General features: G+C 37.1%; 1 protein-coding gene across 2 annotated transcripts in view; it reads left to right on the forward strand.

Moving 5' to 3' along the window:
• il1rapl1a (interleukin 1 receptor accessory protein-like 1a) overlaps positions 1–19,201 on the forward strand; it is a 96,423-nt gene that overhangs the window by 895 nt on the left and 76,327 nt on the right. For both annotated transcript variants that reach the window (XM_039655854.2, XM_039655855.2), the window contains exon 2: positions 13,165–13,262. In XM_039655854.2, the coding sequence (XP_039511788.1) occupies positions 13,178–13,262 (85 nt within the window). In that variant the 5' untranslated portion in view covers positions 13,165–13,177. The remainder of the gene's footprint in view (positions 1–13,164; positions 13,263–19,201) is intronic.

The following is a 19,201-nucleotide window of genomic DNA, read 5'->3' on the forward strand; positions in this document are numbered from 1 at the left end:
AAATAATGGCAAACAACAAAACAAAAACATTTTAATTGTTCTACAAGTTCTAGCTACTTTTTGTGTGTGTGTAAAGTAGGCTATAACCTACACATTTGTTCTTTGCATTTTCCCATACCCAAAGCAGAATTTCAAATGTGAATCGGTTAAAATCTCAATGTGAGCCGCGGTCTTTTCACGCGCACATAAAATACTGATTTTTCGTTTTTTTCATAGCTACTGACTAAACTAAGGTTTAACATTTTATTCCAGTTGTGCGGTTAGTGGCAAACCATAAAGGCATATGCATGCATATAGATAAATAATCTCGTTTTAGTTTGGATTGCCTCGAAATAAATGTAGAAAACGCAACGTGATGTGGGGCAGCGTTTGAAATGGCTTGTTTAAAGGCGGTGTTTGCGAGAGTGTTTGCGGACAGAACAGACACACATAGGCCTACACAATCTCTCTCTCTCTCTCTCTCTCTCTCTCTCTCTCTCTCTCTCTCTCTCTCTCTCTCTCTCTCTCTCTCTCTCTCTCTCTCGCACAAACACACACTCACTCTCTCACACACACTGCAGTGGCGTCTGATCACAGTCTGCAAGAGAGTGAGCGAGAGAGCGTGCGCATGAGAATCTGTGCCGACATGGCTGATACACATTAGACCTCTCATGGGCTTTTCACACATGAAATTGTAAACCCAGGGTCATTTTTTTCCTGGGTTAACTTAAACCCTGCTGATGGGTTACCTTGTTTACGGTTTTCCATCGCTCAATCACTGCCGTGACCTCTGGGTAGGTTACTTGGTTTCACACTTTTATGAGATCAATCACATGCAATGGACAAATAGGCCTAGGCCTGTCTGCACACGACCTGTCGTGTATGAACTTTTCGCACCAATGAAATATTAGGCTCTACCTCATTCTGGTTATTTAATCTGGTTAGCAACCAGATTTATCTCTGGTTGTCTTAAGCCTTATAAAACAGCAAAAACGATACTTTAATATTCTTATCTCCTGTTAACGCGTTTTGTCACAGTTCTTCATTAGTCTCTCTGAGGGGGAAAAACAACGTGAAAGTTTGTGAGACACAAAGCTCATGCATACTTAATGAGATAAGCTCTGTTTGTTTATAATTTGTTATGTTGCTAAACAACTCACTGTATTATTTCTGCATCATTTCTTACTGTATACCAGTGCATTACGTGTTGGCACTGCAAAAGCCTAAGGCGGGGCTTCATAACCCAGGGTTAAAAGTCTTGCTAACCCTCTTTGGAAATAAGTGTGAAAGTTAAGACTTAATCCAGGGTTAAAAGTGTCCATAACCCAGTTAAGCATAGCGTGAAAACCCTTTTGGCTGGCCTAGTGTTGCTGTTACAACCCAAGAGTCATGTGAGAACACACCCAAGGCATGTGCATTATGCTCGTCATGGATGCATATTCATAAACTCATATTGACCTCTTTTAACTCGTGCAGCCGTTAAAATTCTCAATCGGACATGTGGACTAACTCCGTTTGATGCATTATCAGCATAAACAAGCCAATCTCCTAATGCTAATGATTACTTTAGGTTATTTTTTGAAAATGAGTAACTGGAATACACAGATGAAATGCTAGGGAAAATTGTCTTTGACAACACCATTGACTCCTCTTAAAGGAACTGTCACTCAGGTTTGAATGCGGCATGGGGCACAGACCGGGTTTATTGTGTCAGTATGTGTGGTTATAAAGAATGCATACAGTCCCATGGTGGAGCTCTTTTTGCCTAGGGTGCGTTTGAAGATGGACCCACACACACTTCCCTACTTTTAGTTTCCAAAGAGATCTGGCTATAGAGCATGCCATCACCAGCGGCGTTTGGATGGCCTATTAATAAACAAGGCATGTTCTGTCATGGGCTTATACTGAATGGCCAGGGGCATTAGTTAGCCACTTGTCGATAAAATCTGTGAAGAAGAATCTGCACAAGAACCAATATGTTAATATGTACAGTACTTTGATGTGATGTGGCCATTTGACTGTGAGTGGTGCTGAAAGAACAGCTCCCTCTTTCAATGAACTACAACACATCTGTCAGAACCTTCTCTGCCTTGAAACATCAGCAGGTCAACTCGCGTATCAGTAAAATGACAAAAACAATGACTGATGCCCCTGACCTGTGGGAAGCTAAAATTCACATCTGTGGCATTCTGATGAAGCAGGCATATGTAATTTAAACCATGCATCGCAGAACACACTCAAATTGAAATCTGTATTGCAGTTCTGATACTGTTTGCGCTTTTAAATGCTATTGGAGAATGTTTGCAGAGCCAATCGTTGCCATTAAATGGCCAAAAATCTTGGATGGGGTTAACTTTGGAAGTTCATAGGTTTCCTTTGTGCGCGTGAGTGTTTACATGTATGAAATATAGTTGTATTGTTTTCCCAGTGAATAAAACACACTCTTGAGACCCCCCTTCCAGTTTCTCAGGGACCACTTTACTGGGCACAATATCAATAAGAAGCCTCTCACTATCTCTCTGTGTGTGTATGTGTGCATAATGAGGAGAGTATGCTGTGGGAAAGCCCTCATTATAAAACAGTTTGAGCTCTCAGGCCATTAAAGTCAAGCACAGCGAATGAGGAAGCAAGTAAAGAATACTCGGGTGGATTGCAAGATGATTGAAACAATAAGCTCATTCTATATTGTCTTGTCGGTAATGGCTTCTATTGGAATCCTTTAGGTTGAGGGCTCTTGTCAGCACTTGATGTTTTTTGACCTGCTGTCCATGCTGATTCATCGGGTCTCAAAAGAATAGCAATCAATTAGTAATTCGATAAGAGAATGTATTGACATGGGTTGATGAGAAGTTGTTGGGTTTTTGGGATTTCCATTGTGGTTTCCTGACCTTGATGGTGTGCTTTCCATTTGGAGTGCATCTGTGGAGGTGATGCGTCACGCATCAGAGCTTTCGCATCCCATATTTGCATAACTCATGTAGGGAATTTCAATTTGAAGGACGTACAAATGACATGTGCACACAAATAAATAAGTACAATGAGTTAATTTATTTGTATATTTGTGTACGCAGAATATGCAAGTCAACTCACATTGATGCTTGCCCACAAGCTCATTTACTGCTAGTTTTCCTGTTGCTGATGAAGTCTGACATGTAATCTTTCCTTGTTTTGTTTTTTTTCTTCTAGCTCTCTCCCTCTCTATTACTGTCACTTTCTTTCTCCCTTAGGACTGTCAAACTGTCAGAATCCTCACTGATTCCCTCAGAATAGTACTGAAACCTGCAGTGTGTGAATCCCTATGAGTGTGTGTTTGTGTAGACTCAATTTAGTCTCATATTATATGATGGTAACAGGGCGTTTGCAGTACAACGAGAGTATTCGGCTTTTGCAGCACTTTCTACTCTGATTTTACTCATAAAATTGCTCTAGATGTTCATTTATTCATTATTGATTTGACAGACAGTAAAGTTCAACACCTGATGTTTATGGCTTCAAAGTTTCTCGATTTTATTCAAATGATTTACGGTGGCCTCAATTTTGCTTCTCTCTCGACATTTAACCTTGAAGTATAAGCTTATGACACATGCAATGGATTCTAGGGCTGACAACAGTTTTCAACAGTTTTCAGTTCTCTCCTTGTAAATGAGATGGTGCAGTCATTTACATTAGTGAAAGTTAGTCAGGAACCTAGTCATCAGTTAGAAAAGTAGTCCCGTAATGACAGTCACGGTAATTCTGAAAGCATTGGTCAGGACGAAGATTTGGAATGAGCTAGAATACTAATTTCCCAGAGGAAAACAGAGAAAAAGACACATTTAAACACTGTACGGTGGGGTTCTGAAGTCTTAGACCACTAGTGATAATTCAACGCAAAACTTTTCATTTCAAATTATATTAGAATAGCAATTTGACGGAAAATTATAATTGAAAAATTAATGACATGCAGAATGTCTTAGTGTTTGATTTGTCCTCCTTTTGCTTTAATGACAGCAGCACTTGAGCTGGCATGAACTCCAGAAGATTTTGTAAAACCTGATGATCATGTTCTCCAGCATGATTTGAGAATGATCCAAAGAACATCTTGTGCCTAAATGCAAGAACATTTTACCTTTTGTAGAAAATAATTCACATAGTCAGTTTGGCATATTTGCTCATTAGCGACCTATAAATAGTGCAGACTCTTACATTTATTATTCAATCTTTTACAAAATCCTATTTTTCCAATGCGGTCTCAGACCCCTCCGGGACAGATGTAGGCCTACTAACGCTTTTGCGCCCACTTCAGTTGTATTTGTTTCGCAAAATGCACTTAAAACCATGGCGAGGTAAGTACGAAAGGGACGTACCGAGATGAAAGCGCAGACTGCCTGTTTTTTAGGAACTATAAATGGCAAAATGCCCCTCTTCGTGTCATGCATATGCATTCATGGGATGGTCAAGGGGAAACTGGGAGTGTCACATAAGGATACGGTTGGGGAAGCGTAAACTGCGCTTAATTATAAATTCCGAGATTCCGAGTTATGTACAGAAAAAGCCGGTGAAAGCACGTTTCCTGGCATATGCCTTCTGGTGAAATGGCAGCAGTAATCCGAGCAAGACGAAGACATAGGCTAAGGAGACGGGCTGAAAATATTTTTGCCACACGAATCACACTTTTACAGTTGAGTGAAAACGAAATCATTAAAAGCACACCGTGTAAGTTTGGGCCAAAAGAGTTGACGCATATGAGTTATTTTAAATGATTCCTCAGGCCAACATAGAGCGCTTGACACTATCAATGCTCCGAGCGGGGTTGCCCTCTTGAAATACCGCCTATGTAAGTTTGGAGAAGATGGACCAGGTCTTTGGCCAGGTCATGTGACCTGGAGAATGCCTGGAGAACGTATCGTTTTACGTTTCACGTGACCGCAGCCTCGAAAGAGTCAAGGAAAAGAAAACAAGAAACTGACCGTGTGAGAAAACCGGACAAAAGTCTCACTCGGTCAGGCTTTCACTTAAAATAGGATAAGAATGGGCATTAAACAGAAATAACCCGGTGCACATAGATCTTAAAGGGGCTACACCTTATTTCCACTCATTATTTACGTCGGTACAAGTACTCCACATCGACTCTAGACGTCGCTGTTTGACAAAAACGGAATTCCTAAATAGTGTACTTTTAAGCGTATTAGGTGTTAGCAAAACTGACATCGAATCTCTGACTCAGCATTCACATTCCATTCCAACTGTTGTTAAACTTCTGGCTACATTACAATTATTGGCATCAGGATCATTTCAAACAGTCAAAGAATCAGCAGTGAGAGGAGGAGGCCCATTCAACTGCATGTTTAAATACGCACAATTTAAAGGGGTCATATAATGGTACATGCACTTTTTCAAGTTGTATATGTATATATATATATATAAACGATAGATGACATTATGTTAACCAACTATTCAGAAACCTTAATTGTCGAACTTCTTCGGGCCGTCATCTTGTTCTGGGTCCGACTCCAGTTCAAACTGATACGGTTGCACAGATGTGTCCTCAGAGAGTCCCGTTGCCATTCTTTGTCCAAAATATACCCTCAAATATTGTAAAGGCAACACTCCATGTGCATTGTGTCAAACGTCCGGCAGAACAGATGGGCGGGGTAAGCGAAGCTCATTATCATTTAAAGGCATACTCACTGAAAATGCATGCTGAAAACAGAGGTGTTTTTGACCAGGTAAAATTAGTGTTTTCTTGCAATACTAAAGACAATTTTTAATTAAAGTATGTTACAAAGTATATTACAAAGTATATCACAAAATTCATAATTTGTATGAAAATGGCACTACATGACCCATTTAAGGTTAAGTGGGTGGGGACAGGCACTGATTACCTGATGAACTGCAAGTTTGTAACACACACACTGTGGTTTCATCAAGCACAGTGTATATATATATATATATATATATATATATATATATATATATATATATATTAAATAAAGTAAATCAATGTACTTTAAAATTGATAGGCTGTAACTGTAGTAACTTTTGAGCGAGGCAATTTTAGGAAGCTGCATCCACATTAAACTCAACCACAGTCTATTATCAACATCTTTTAGCTATGAGATTCAAATATGTCCTCCTGTAACAGAAATCATTATGTATGTTGTATGTTCAGTATGTTGTTTGGAGTTGCGTTATTATGCTAAGATTTGATTGGGGATTGGGAATTGTGTTAAGAATGTAACATACTGTTATAGGCCTTTTGAAATTGAATTGGTTTGGGCACTGGAGTATCATTTGGTGAGTAATGCCTCTGACAATGATCTGTACATTCTAGTATGATTTTTAAAAGTGTACTGCTCAACATTATTGGATTTTCTGCCCTTGTGAGGCTTTCTTGTTGATAATTCCTGATACCTTAAATGATTTCAGAAGCAATTGTCTCCTTTTCTCTTTCAATTTCATTGTTTTCACATGAGGTTCATTCAAATAGGCTTTATGAGCATCACTATATTATAACATCTGCTCAGAAACTGCTTTTTTTTAACTCTGGAAACTTAATGAAAAATAACTGAAATCTTTCTGTTAATTTTCATTTAATCTAAAACTTCATCTCAGAGGAAGGAAAATAAAAAAAAACAGACAAGAGAGACAATTGTTAACATACTGTAATAGTAAAGAGATTTAGTATTAAAATGGATGACGTACCTTAGATAATTTGGCCAGCATTTGATGAGAAAATTTGAGTTTGTATTGAAATCTCTGATGTTTCATTCCAATAACTTAGCAGATTTTTGAGACGCTGAATGTCTCTTCTGAAACTCAAAAGGGAATACTTATGAGATAACTAGGGTCTGAAAAGCAGGAATCTGAAACAGTTCAGCCAATAGTATTCTCAATTGTATATTGTGTAAACCAGAATGTATTGATTGAAACTGATAATTAACATACAAATTGCAATGGCCCCATGGCTCACAGTGTTTTTGACACAACTTGTCTCAGTCTTTTTTTTGTTTATGTGCACAAGTGATAAGAAACAGTCCAGTGAATTTTAACAAAAACAATTGTGCTATATCCCCCCTACACACACACACACACACACACACACATTAGGCCTACATAATTAAATGCACAAATAACATGTTTAGGTCACTGCATTTGTTTTTAAATAATTTCAGTTCTTATTTATTTTGTATCATTGTTACAGTTGAAGCTTTTTTAGCACAGCCTATACTCTACTAGAATGTTAGCGTTCTTATATACCATTCCTTGATATTCTTTTACCCACTTAGCATTCAGAAATAAAGCAGTGGATCGCCTGAGCCAGAATATAAAAATACTGTTTCTGCCCTGAAATGAAAAACAGTGTTTCTAATGCCTGGCTTGTACACACTGTATATATTTTTTATTTATTTTTTTAGTATCATTCATGTTGTGAACTAATATTCATGCTCATGTGTATATAGTTGTTCATGCATTGGGAGATAGTTTGGCTCTTGCATAAATAGCTAATTTGACTAATTTATCCATTCATGATGTGCCAGTGGCTGGTTTCCCAGTCATGGAAACCCAGCGAATAGGAAATTGGTGATTTCCAGGCCTGGAAATCTCATGGAAGTCAATTAAATCTCAGTCGTAGAAAATTCTTTCGTGAGTATAAAAATCATCCTATAAATATCATTATATTCTTGTGTAGCCAACGTGAGAGTAACAGCCTTCAAATCTCACAATGCTTTTGCTCAAATAATTTGAATCGGCAATGTTTATTAAGCATCAAAAACAAGTGAAATAGTCTGTAGAAATGGGAGCCCTGCTGACATCTGAACCTTTCATCGTGTAAAGTCATGTCAGACTTAATTTTAAGTGAAAACCTCAAGTTTCCTGCACATAGCTCTTTTCTTCTCTCCCATTGCTATCCATTATCTTTCCTAGCCCTTTGACCACCTATTATCTTGTCTTCTTTTTTTTTTTTTTTGACTCCTGACTGAGTATGAGTGTGTCTGGTAAGGGGATTAGTGGTGCTGTGTCTGGAGGTGGTGTAGGAAAGCAGTAATACTTAATAATTAATCACCATCAGCAGCGCAGAGCATGGAAGAGTACTCAGGGGTCCCTTGTTAGCCGGGGCCGATCAGTGAAGTGTGAAGTGTATGCAAGCTCCTTTATCCACACACACAGACACACACACACACATGATCAATATTCTGAATTTCATTTCATGTTAAGGGCACAGAACGACTTTTTCATGACTGTGATGTATGGTCAGGATAGAGCACCTGTAGTCAAGGTTGCATGTGCACTAACAAGTTCATGTCATAGAAAAAAAATCTTTCAAGAGTCTATATTTATTGTTTCTCATTTCCTGCTTTTGCACTCACTCACACACACACACACACACTTGATGCCCCTGAGCTTGTTCGAATTCTACTCTGATATTTGCCTGGCACGAGAAAGCTGGAACTGCCACAATAAATAATGGAGTCCACAAAGACTGATGTGGTCTTTGTCCAACCCCACCACCCCCCACCCCCCAATCTGTTACAAACTCAAGCCCTCACCTACAGTAACGCAATTACACACATGCATGCATGTTTATTGGGCTCTCTTGTGAACTGTCATGTATGTAATGGCTGAATATAAATGTGGCTCAGGTTGTCCTTGAATCATTCGTTTTCTACTGTCTCGTAAGTGTGTGTGTGTGCGGATTTATAACGGTGTGTATCTGTTCATGCACTCTTCCTCCAGGGGCACTGTTATATTTACCGCATGGTAAATGTGTTGACTGTCAGGCCTGGAGATGTGGAGAGTTTAAATTGGATTAAATCATAAAATCACCACATCAATCATTCACAGCTGGGCCCGCCGCCACACGCCTGTCCTGTGAGCGACCGTACATGTGTATGTGGATATTAGGTCCAATGAGAAATGAGGAAGACCTTCTTTGTTGCCTCTAACTGGACGGTGATTGAATTGCCAATTGTGACTGGAAAAAAAAGCACTGCTCGTATGGACTGATTTGATCTTTAAAGTGTTCAATCTAGAAAATTATTATGTGGCTGTGATTAACAGGTGTATGAATGCAGGTGATTAGTGTTATTTTCTAAGTCAAGCATCTCAAGTACTTTTTTTTAAAAAGCCTTAACCCTAAGGCTTAAAATATGACACATACAGTAACTCATCCTACACTCTTTGTTTGTACCTCGAATCATGTGGCTTGTTGAGAAAAGGCATTCTATTACATTTCTGAGCAACTAAGCAACTATAGATTAACTTCACACATCCCAATATGTCTCATAGCAACGCCCTGGCAACCACCCACAACAAGAACCTGACCTCTTGTCCTTTTTTAAGATCTTAGACTTTCTGTTTAGGGGTTGGGTGATGGGTGGACTTTTATGCTTTATTTTTCTAAAAATCCAACATTTTCACATACAAAATCGACACCTTGTAAAATATTTACATTATCCCATGAGGTTGGGTTGGTCATATTTATATAATTTAAAGTAATAGTTAGTCATTTACAGTACATTCTGTATTTTATACGGGTTGCTCTTTTCTATGAAATAAATTTTTATTCAATTTTGCTGGAACTTTTAAGCTTTAAAATTGATATAGCATCACAAAAATATCAAAGAAATATCACATAAAGATTAACCCATATGTACTATATTTAAAATCATGCAATGACTTTAAGGAACACCCTGAAATTTAAACCATAGTTCACTGATTATTTTCAGTGAATTGAACTCAAAAACATATCCGTCAGATTTGTGAATTAATTATTCATATTGATTTTCTTGTTTTAACTGGATCAACCAATTCATTAAAAAGAACAATTTGTTCATAATTTAGGCATCGCTACATTTCTCATGAACACCCCAAGGGAGGATAAATGGGTCTGTTCCAAACTAGTCCTAAAAAATGTACCCTTTGCACAGAGGAAAGAAAATCATTTGGGTTTGGAACAGAATTAGGGTGAGTAAATGATGAAAGATTTTTTTTTTTTTTGGACGGGATGTGAACTACCCCTTTAATTAAAGCAGTAATAAGTGATCTTTACACATTAACTGGTGGCTGTGAAAATGTGAAATCTTTATATTCTACCTTCTCTCATTTTTTTTTCTTTCTCTCTCTCTCTCCTCTTTCAAAACACTGAGATTATGTGTGGGAGAGGGATGATAAGCCCTTTAAAGAGATCACAAGAGCACTCTCTCTCTGTCGCCCCTTTGCCTTTTTAACGCAGACACACACAGAAACACAAACACTCCCACACACACACAAAATAAAGTCTATTAACCTCTCAAATGCTACTGTTCCTGATGGGATTTAGGCCTTCCAGTGTCTGAATTTGGCATGCAATTCATCATCAGTAGAACGTTATTGTAAGATAATTACGGATGAAGAGGAAGGGTTTGCACACACTTATTAAGTTTACATTAATTATTTGTGGAAAAAGGGAATATATGTGTTATTTGATTTAATACAACAAGCCTTGGATAGAAATCCAAGAATACCATATAGCTGCAGGGAGTAATTTAGAGGTCTGCGTTAAAGTGACAGAAGCAGTGCATTATGGGGGAGTCATGTGACAGGGTTGTGAAATAAAATACGAACCTATGTTAAGGTGCTTTGTCAGCAGGAGACCTCAACTAAAACTAGAAACACAGGCGATTATGGGTGGTTGGTTGACACATACTTGTTGTACTTGTGAATTAGTATTTGTTGGGCAATTCATTTCAAAAACCTAAATGGTCATACACACACACACACACACACACACACACACACACACACATGTATATATATATATATATATATATATATACAGTATATACTGTATATAAACATTATAAATTATTGCTCACATCATTTGTTCTTGCACTTTAAAGAGAGATGGATACACTAAATCACTAAATTACTTTTTTGCTCTTTTTTATTTCTGGCCTCTTTGTTTAATTAACAAGTTGAATTAATTCTATTAAAAGTTTCCCACCCAGAGTCCTTTTTAATAATCTTGTATGTCCTACATTGCTCAAACATTTAAGATTTTGAAACTCATGCAGAAAGAAATGTGTTTATTCCATTCTGGAAATGGTTTGGGTTCCCCCTGTTTTCAGGCTTCTATAACCGCTCAGATGGGGGAATTGTGTGGACGTTGTGCACAGACAGCAAATGGAGATTAAAATAGATTTCAGATATGAACACAGAACTCAGGTGATTGAGTGGCTTCGTGGGAAGGCACAGAAATCAGATAAAATATGAAAAAGTCATACTTTAATATGATTTGACCATGAAAGAAATGCTTAAAGATTGCATCTCTCTTATAGCTTTGTCTCATGCATATACATATGCAGGAAATAAAAAGAAATGTCTGGGAAAATGTCTGGATTCCAGGGAAATTACATTTTCCAGATTTTTGCTGTAGAGTAGAAAGAGCGTAGAACGTAAAAGTGTACACGCATGGAAGCCATTTGCCATTTTCATTATGTTCAGAAATTCTGATATTTAATTTTTTATAAATTATTAATATATACATTCATGAAATATACATTTTTAAATGTAATTTTACAGTGCAGTTGTATTACATTAGTAATATATTTATGTCTTATAAATAATAATAAAGATATTATTATATTTTATAAAAAAAAAAATAAAATATAGTAAAATTCTCTCAGAGCTATCAGGAGGACTACGAAATAGTTTAATTAGATAAAAAATACTGTTCAAACTGAATGCCCTATATAAATGTGGCAATTTTTCCTCTGTGTGGTATAGAAAATTGTGACAACACTAGCAGTATGAACAACCAATTTTCACAAATCAAAAATAGTAAATAAGTAGTCATCAAAAAAAATGTTTACATTTACTGAATACAGTATGGCGAGTGGTCGACGGTTGTTAAGGTGTTCCGATTGTGTTAAAATCAATCATTTTATTAAAAGGTTCTTCTGTTACTGGGGTATTCTGAGTGATACGGTCAGTATGAACAACTAGATTTGTACATTTCTGAATAAAATGGGTAGTGGGTGGTTGCTATTCTGAGGGTTCTTTTGATATGTTGCTATGTGGTTGCCAAGGTATTCTGAGTGGTGTTTTAAAGCAATAAGCCCCAAGAATTTGGTTTGGTTTACAGTGCTTTTGAAATAAGAGACATTATTAGGCACGATGAAGACCGGAAACAGTTATACCTGGAGAGGTTTCATAAAATAAACAGAGCAATCGACAAAAATGTAAATATTTATTGATAAATAATAAAAATTCTTACGCCAAGCTATGTAGTTCTTTAGCAATGTTCAGCAGAAGGGCTGACAAGCAACACAAAGATGCAGTGGCACTGTAATACTTATGTAATGAGAGGTTTATAGAGTATTTTACAACGCTCGGTCAATCATAAACAAGGACCGAAACTATCCATTTTATATAGTTAAAGTTAAAAATCTTTAGCATAATAAATGTTGTTAATCACTTACTAGTTGTTTTGTTAATCACTTTTAGTTGTTTTTAGTGTGCTGTTGTGTGGTTGCTAGGTGGACTAGTCCAGAACAAAATAGAAAGTCTGTAGTACTTTCTACAGACTTTCAGACTGATAAAAAGTTTTTATCAAGCTTGTATATTTAAGTTCAGTAATTTCACTTAAATGACAATTAATAGGTAATCTTCATTGCCATTTAAGTGAAATTACTTAACTTAAATATACAAGCTTGATACAAATTTTCATTTTAGAAGAAAATTTCAAATGGCACTTAGAGGCTTTTGCATCTGAACTCTTCAATTCTGTTTTTTTTTTTTTTTGTCTACTGACATTTCTTGGAAAGCTATTTCTGCAGTTTCATCAGCAGAACAGTTCAAAAACACATTTATAAATAAGAGTACAAGCCACTGAAGAGGTGTACTATATATCTATCCCTCGTCTCGCTTTCATTCCCGTTAAAAATCGAAGATTGCACTGCTTTGAATAAGGTCTATATTTCGTAGCCTGCCCTAAATTCAGAAGTTAATGTCGTGCCACTCAAACTAACAGAGCAATATCTGACAGCATCACCGTGTTTACCCTCTTCAGGAAGTCAGCCTACAAGGTTTTTAACATTGACTAAATTACACACTTCACCTTTAAACCCTGTGTTTGGCAGAAAAGCAAATGCAGGTCTGTACATGGGTAGCTGATAGTATGTTGCCAGTATGACATGTCTGTTTTCGCTCTCTCTCCATCAGGCTGGAGAGGAAGATGACAGCCCTCAACCCAGTGCTGTTCCTTCTCTGCGGTGTCTCTGTGTCTCTGACTCTGAAGGTGGTGTCAAAGAGAGGCTCAGGTATGTCCAATTTCTGTCTCACTATCTTTCTCATTACTCACAGAGGGCTTGCTCTTCGCATTAAAGTGCAACATCAAATATTATTTCATGGCATAATGAAAGCTGCTATGCTTAACCACTCTCACGGGCCATGTGACTGTACATATTAAAGCATAATTTAATGCAGCATTAATGGTGAAGGTCATTTTTGTGTGCTGAGACAGTGTGTGTGTGTGTGTGTGTGTGCTTTCCTTTACGCGCAAGTAGGCATGTACATAATCACCACACTGCACACACACACACACACACACACACACACAAATGGGAACACGTGTAAACACACAATTTGCAACAGGGAACAGGTTGGGAAGAGCTCAGTGCCAGCCCATCTGTCAGAGGTGATACTCTAATGTGTGTGTGGGTGTGGGTGTGTGTGTGAGGGAGGGTGTGTGGGTGTGGGTGTTTAAGGGAGCGAGAAAGTGTGTGTGTGAGTGTGTGACTGACTGGAATAAAAAGCACAAAATGTGAGCCAAGACCACCACGTTCTCCAGATAATTAGGTGCAGGGAGGTGTTACGAGTTCAGCTGCAGTTTGATGTTCCCCGGGACCAAAAGTTTGTATTTCCAGATAGCTAATTTTTCTCCTGGAGCATAATGGCAACACAAAAAAAAAAAAAAAAAAGAGTTACTCAATTACTGAAACTCAATGCGTTCACTGAAAATAATCTAAAAATATGAACCCTATTTCAGCGTTGGCTAAAGGAACAGTTATTATATACAGTCTGATGGACACTGGCTGGAGTCTTTTGAGGACAACTTCAGTACCTTGGCGTAAAGTCAGCATAAAATGGCATTCGCAACCCATTATACTTCAGTAAGTATCCTTATTTCCGATTAAAACTGGATATTCAAGCGGAAAAAAAAAATATAGAATTGGAGTTGATTTTATTTGTAAGGACTTGATTGGATTGTGAAAAGTGGATTCAGATCTGAATGCTTGTATGCTAAAACCCTAAATTTGCTATTTGGTTATTGGTTGGGTTATCCAATTCAATCCAACATTACACAAAAGCCTGCACAGTCAGCATAAAATGGAAATCCCTAAATGCTTGTCAATGATATTATTAAGAACAATTTGTCCATGTATGTTTTTTTTTCTTTTTCTTTTTTTGACCTCATCATTTTTACTTAAAATATCATTGCTCAATCTTCTTTGGTGACGTATGCTGGGTAATAATCTAATTATTCAGTCTGCTTAAACGTCCCTGCGCTATATTTCTTTTCTTTTTTCTTTTTTTTTTCAGTGATCCATTTCACTCTGATATACAGTAAGTCACAATATAAAGTAAATTTATGTTACTTTGGTCAAGTTTTTATTTATGTTGGATGGTTGTCTTGCCCTTAAATTGGCATCTCACTGTACCCTAACAAGTGTTAGTTACCTATTGCATTTTTAAATGTGTTATTCACAGTCAGACATGGTTAATTTGTTCCATTAAGGTTATCTGATAATAAAAGGGTTACCGAGATAATGAGCAGTATTTGGTCACCATATGTAGAATAAAACCGTTTTGTTAGGCTAATGATATCTCATGTGAGTGTAAAGTACTATTCGCAAGTACTATTCATTTCTGCCGGTGTAAAACTTTTTTTTTTTTTTAATGAGCACCATATTACTGAATGCAACTTTAAGTAAGTAAATAGTCTATTTTGATTTCATGGTGAAGTTAAAATGCATGTTTCAGAGCACAGTCATCTTAAGAGAACACGCTTCAATGCAGCCTTGAAAAGACACTTGAAATGCACACATTTGAGATCACTTAAAGCATAGCCTCACAGAGACTTTTGACCAGGGGGTGTTGAAGGTACAGTACTTTAAAGATTTGTTTTTTTTTTTAAGGCAGTCTAGAATTACAGTGGTGCTGGACTGCCACCGACAGCTGCATGTGTGATGAAAGCATGCTGGATGTAATGTCTAGTACAAAGATGTACTCAAATGGGTACATGCTGGCTTTCCTCTTTTAGGAATGTCTGAGGACAACATCTGTGGCTTGCTGTTGATTACCACAAATAATTTTGCTGCGCTCCTCTGTGAAAAAAAAAAGGGGGAAAAAAGAATGTATAATAAATAGTACATTGACAGTAAAAACCAGGCAAAAAAAAAACAGCCCTGCAAACAAACATCGTAAATCACACTATATTTACATAATATAGTATGTAATACAAACTTTTGATTCTTAATTTAAATTACACATTACTTTCTCATGGTATCCCACAATGCAATGTGCTCAATTTTCATTAACCTTCCATTGTCCTTCCATTGTGAAAAATATTGGCTCATTATTTGATCGCAAAAGTGAATCCACTCCCTGAAGTGAGGTCATGTGACAGTTGCATACAGGATGCTGTTTCACAAACTTAAAAAGATTAGTATGCAGTATACAATACATAATACTCTATGCAGTATGCAGTAAATCCATTCTGAGCAACTGTTAGAAACTGCACTCACAGGAGTTTCATCACTTATGCATGACCACAAGTTCATCCACCCGGAAAAGTAGTCCCACCTCAACAGGATGATTCTGACAACTTTTCAACTTAGGTAACGCATAGAATTCAAATAACAGTTTTAATAAAAGCACAAGCTTTATATTTTTGTCCAAGGACCAAGACCGAAAGTAGCCTGGAATATTCCTTTAATGAAATCGGAAAATATGTTGAAACCAACAAGAGAGTTTTATTGGAATTGTTTTGTGCTCAGTGATGCTTCAAAATCAATGCTTCCAAGACACTATTAAATGTCAGACACATCAACATCACTCTCTCCATGCTGAAGATGAAATAACTCCTATTTTTCCATCTGATCATCTCAGCAGAGGCCCAAGGCATGGCCCAAACATCAGTGTGTGTGTGTGTGTGTGACTTTGAACGACACAAACACGTCTCATCAGCTCAGCGTGCGTTCCTCTTGATGTGTTTTAAAGGACTTCACAGCTGTAATTGAACAGGGCCGTGTTCTGATTGGTTATGAAACATCAAGCTCTAATTGTCTTGCATTGTGGATTATGAAGATTGGAGTGCAGATTTATGAAAAGAGATTTGAGAGATGAGGGGGGAAATGTCATTCTTATAAGAGGAGGGATGCTTCTTCTCGAAATAAATTATTTAAAGAGCCCCTATCATAGCATTTGAAATGTTCCTATTTTTGTTTTGGGAGTTCCCAAAAACAGTTTAACGTGCATGCAAGGATAAAAAACACTTTATTTGTCTTAGAATATGTATTTATTTTTACCCGATTTGCTCAAAGACTCCCAGTGCTCATTATATAGATCGAAGTCATATTTGACTAAGTCGTTTAGGAGGTAATTGCCATTTTTCAAAGAATGTCTGGTGAATATCAAAAACAAACTAACTTTACCCCGCTTAGAAGCTGCGCGGAGTGTACACAACACACACAACACAATATAACTATATTGAGCATGCTACAGAAAACATAACAGCAAACAATATTAATATTACTTACAGATTGTGATTCGTAGGAGGACGAACCTGATCCATATACACTGGATACTGAGCCCTCCTTCAGGAACAACCGGCTTGCGAATCCACATTTGAATTCTTTTATGTTTTTGAATGATTCGTCATTGAAATGATGAGAACACAACCGGGCTATACTGTTGTGGTATCGTTGCAAATATGAACTCTAACCAATGATTCTTCACATGCTCGTCCCTGGACAATGAACACAAGTGGCTGAACTGTCTTTGCAATGTAGAACACGGCGTCTTCTCGACATGATGCTATTCAGCTGAAGTTTTTGAATGTGTTCTAGACTAGACTTCAAGTTTACACTCCCATCTGCGCGTGCGGTTGTTGGGAGCGGCCAATGAGCTAATGTTTTGTATCTACGTCACGACGTAACAGCTAATGACTCGTTTCAAAAACAAATCATATCATAGACTCAGAGTCGACTCTCACTTTTGAAAGACAATAACTTTATATACGACGCACTTTCAGATATAAATCTTTGCAGGATGTTTTCATTCCCTTAGAGCTATATTCCACACTACATGAACAGTCATTTTCAAAAATCCATGATAGGTGCTCTTTAAGTTGATTTGAAGCTGTAAGGACGTCTAATTCGATCTAATTGCGGTATTCAATTAGAGGTGAAGGTCTCACGCATGTTCCATCCGACATTATGAAATACATGAATGCTGAGTTTTGGCGACTCAGCATTCTTGAGCTGATCTGAGGTACAGAAAAAGCCCTGAAAGTTGCATTTCATCAGACTTACTGGGGGTAGAAGTTGACCATTTGCTAATAGTGGTAATTTGCATTCATGAATTTATACTTTTTGGAAGTAGGACCAGAGACCACATTCTTTTGTGTGCCAGTTCTCCCTAAACTCTTAAAAACCTTATTACCTTTTGTTTTTCTAATTCGGAAATAGAACACTTGTACCAGTCGCACTTGTAGACATTTCAAATAATACTGAACGCATGTATAAAACTGTATGATAGTTGTTCAAATTAAAACCATATATATTCTTATGTGAGTGCATCTCTGCAAGAGTGGGGGATGTGGGGAAGAAGTGTGTGTGTGTGAGATGTTCAAAATGTTAATTTGCAGCAAGGTCCATCTCATAAACCAGTGGTGAGGTCTCTTCAACCAGTTTTTTCCAATCTTACAAAGCCAATTCAATAGTGCATTTTTAAAAGATTTTTGCATAATATTATTCATTGTGAAAAGAACATTTGGTAATTTCAAGGAAGGGCAAGACCTCATAAAACAAAAAAACATTGCAAATGGACATTAGTCAGGATAGACGTCATGGTAAATTTGACATAAACAAGGCTGTGAGGGCATAAAGTGCAGTCTGTTTAATAGGTTGTACTGTCAGTGGTATCAAATTTTGTCAAATTTTTCAAATTTTTTTTTCTCATAAATTCATCAGAAGTTGTCGATCTGCACCCTGTCATCACATATACCATTAGAAAGCTCTCTCCTGTACAATGCTGTCGGATCCAAATATCTTTTTATCAGCAACCAATCGTGAAAATAAAGGGGGGATTTAACTCTATGCGCAAACTCATTGGCTGATGCCAATTTCTGACAATGTGATTCTCAATATGACCTTTCTCTCATACTCCAAGTCCGAATTTTCTACGTCAATATCAATTATATATGCCAAACTTTCCAGTCTTTTATAATATATATATATATATATATATATATATTATGAAGACATTTACTGAGGGATTTGTAAATATATTATTCGTAGCCTGATTTATATAACATTTTATTCCAAAAAACATGGTGAAAATATTTTTAAAGTTATTGACAGTATTTTCTGATTTACAGGAGAACAAAAATTAGATAGCCATAAACCCGCTGTAATTTTAAGAAAGAGCAGTATATGACGGTGCATTATAAACCAAAATGTATTGTTTGTTCAGAAGTGGGTAAAGGAGTAAATTACCACAGTTTGATACCCATGCAGAAAAATGATAATGACCATGAAATTATAGAAGCTGAACTTCTCCGCTTAAGTGAATTATTATTTAACCTTTACATTATTGTTGAACCATGGAATTAATAAAAATCACACAATAGTTAGAGCTGAACAGTTGCTTCATATGTCCAATTTCCACCACCATGAGAAAAGTGGGCCGGTCTTGGGCCTGAAACTCCCGGGCTGAAAAGTGGCCCCACTCTGGCCCTGCATTTTGGTTTTCTTTAATTCGGCGTGATGCCTAGCGCCTCAGTTCAAGCGACAGAATGGTTTGCACATTAACTGATCATCTTTTTCTCATTACTAGTCATAGCAAGAATAAATAAACATGAATGAACGTCACAGGCATGTTGAAAGAAACAATACACTCTACCAAAATGTCTTTTGTAATCACTCAGTCAGTGTATCAACCAGGGAAAGACGTCAATAAAACAGCTTGTAAACAA

The sequence above is a fragment of the Pimephales promelas genome, chromosome 7, assembly GCF_988280905.1.
Source record: "Pimephales promelas chromosome 7, fPimPro1.hap1.1, whole genome shotgun sequence".
Lineage (NCBI taxonomy): Eukaryota > Metazoa > Chordata > Actinopteri > Cypriniformes > Leuciscidae > Pimephales > Pimephales promelas.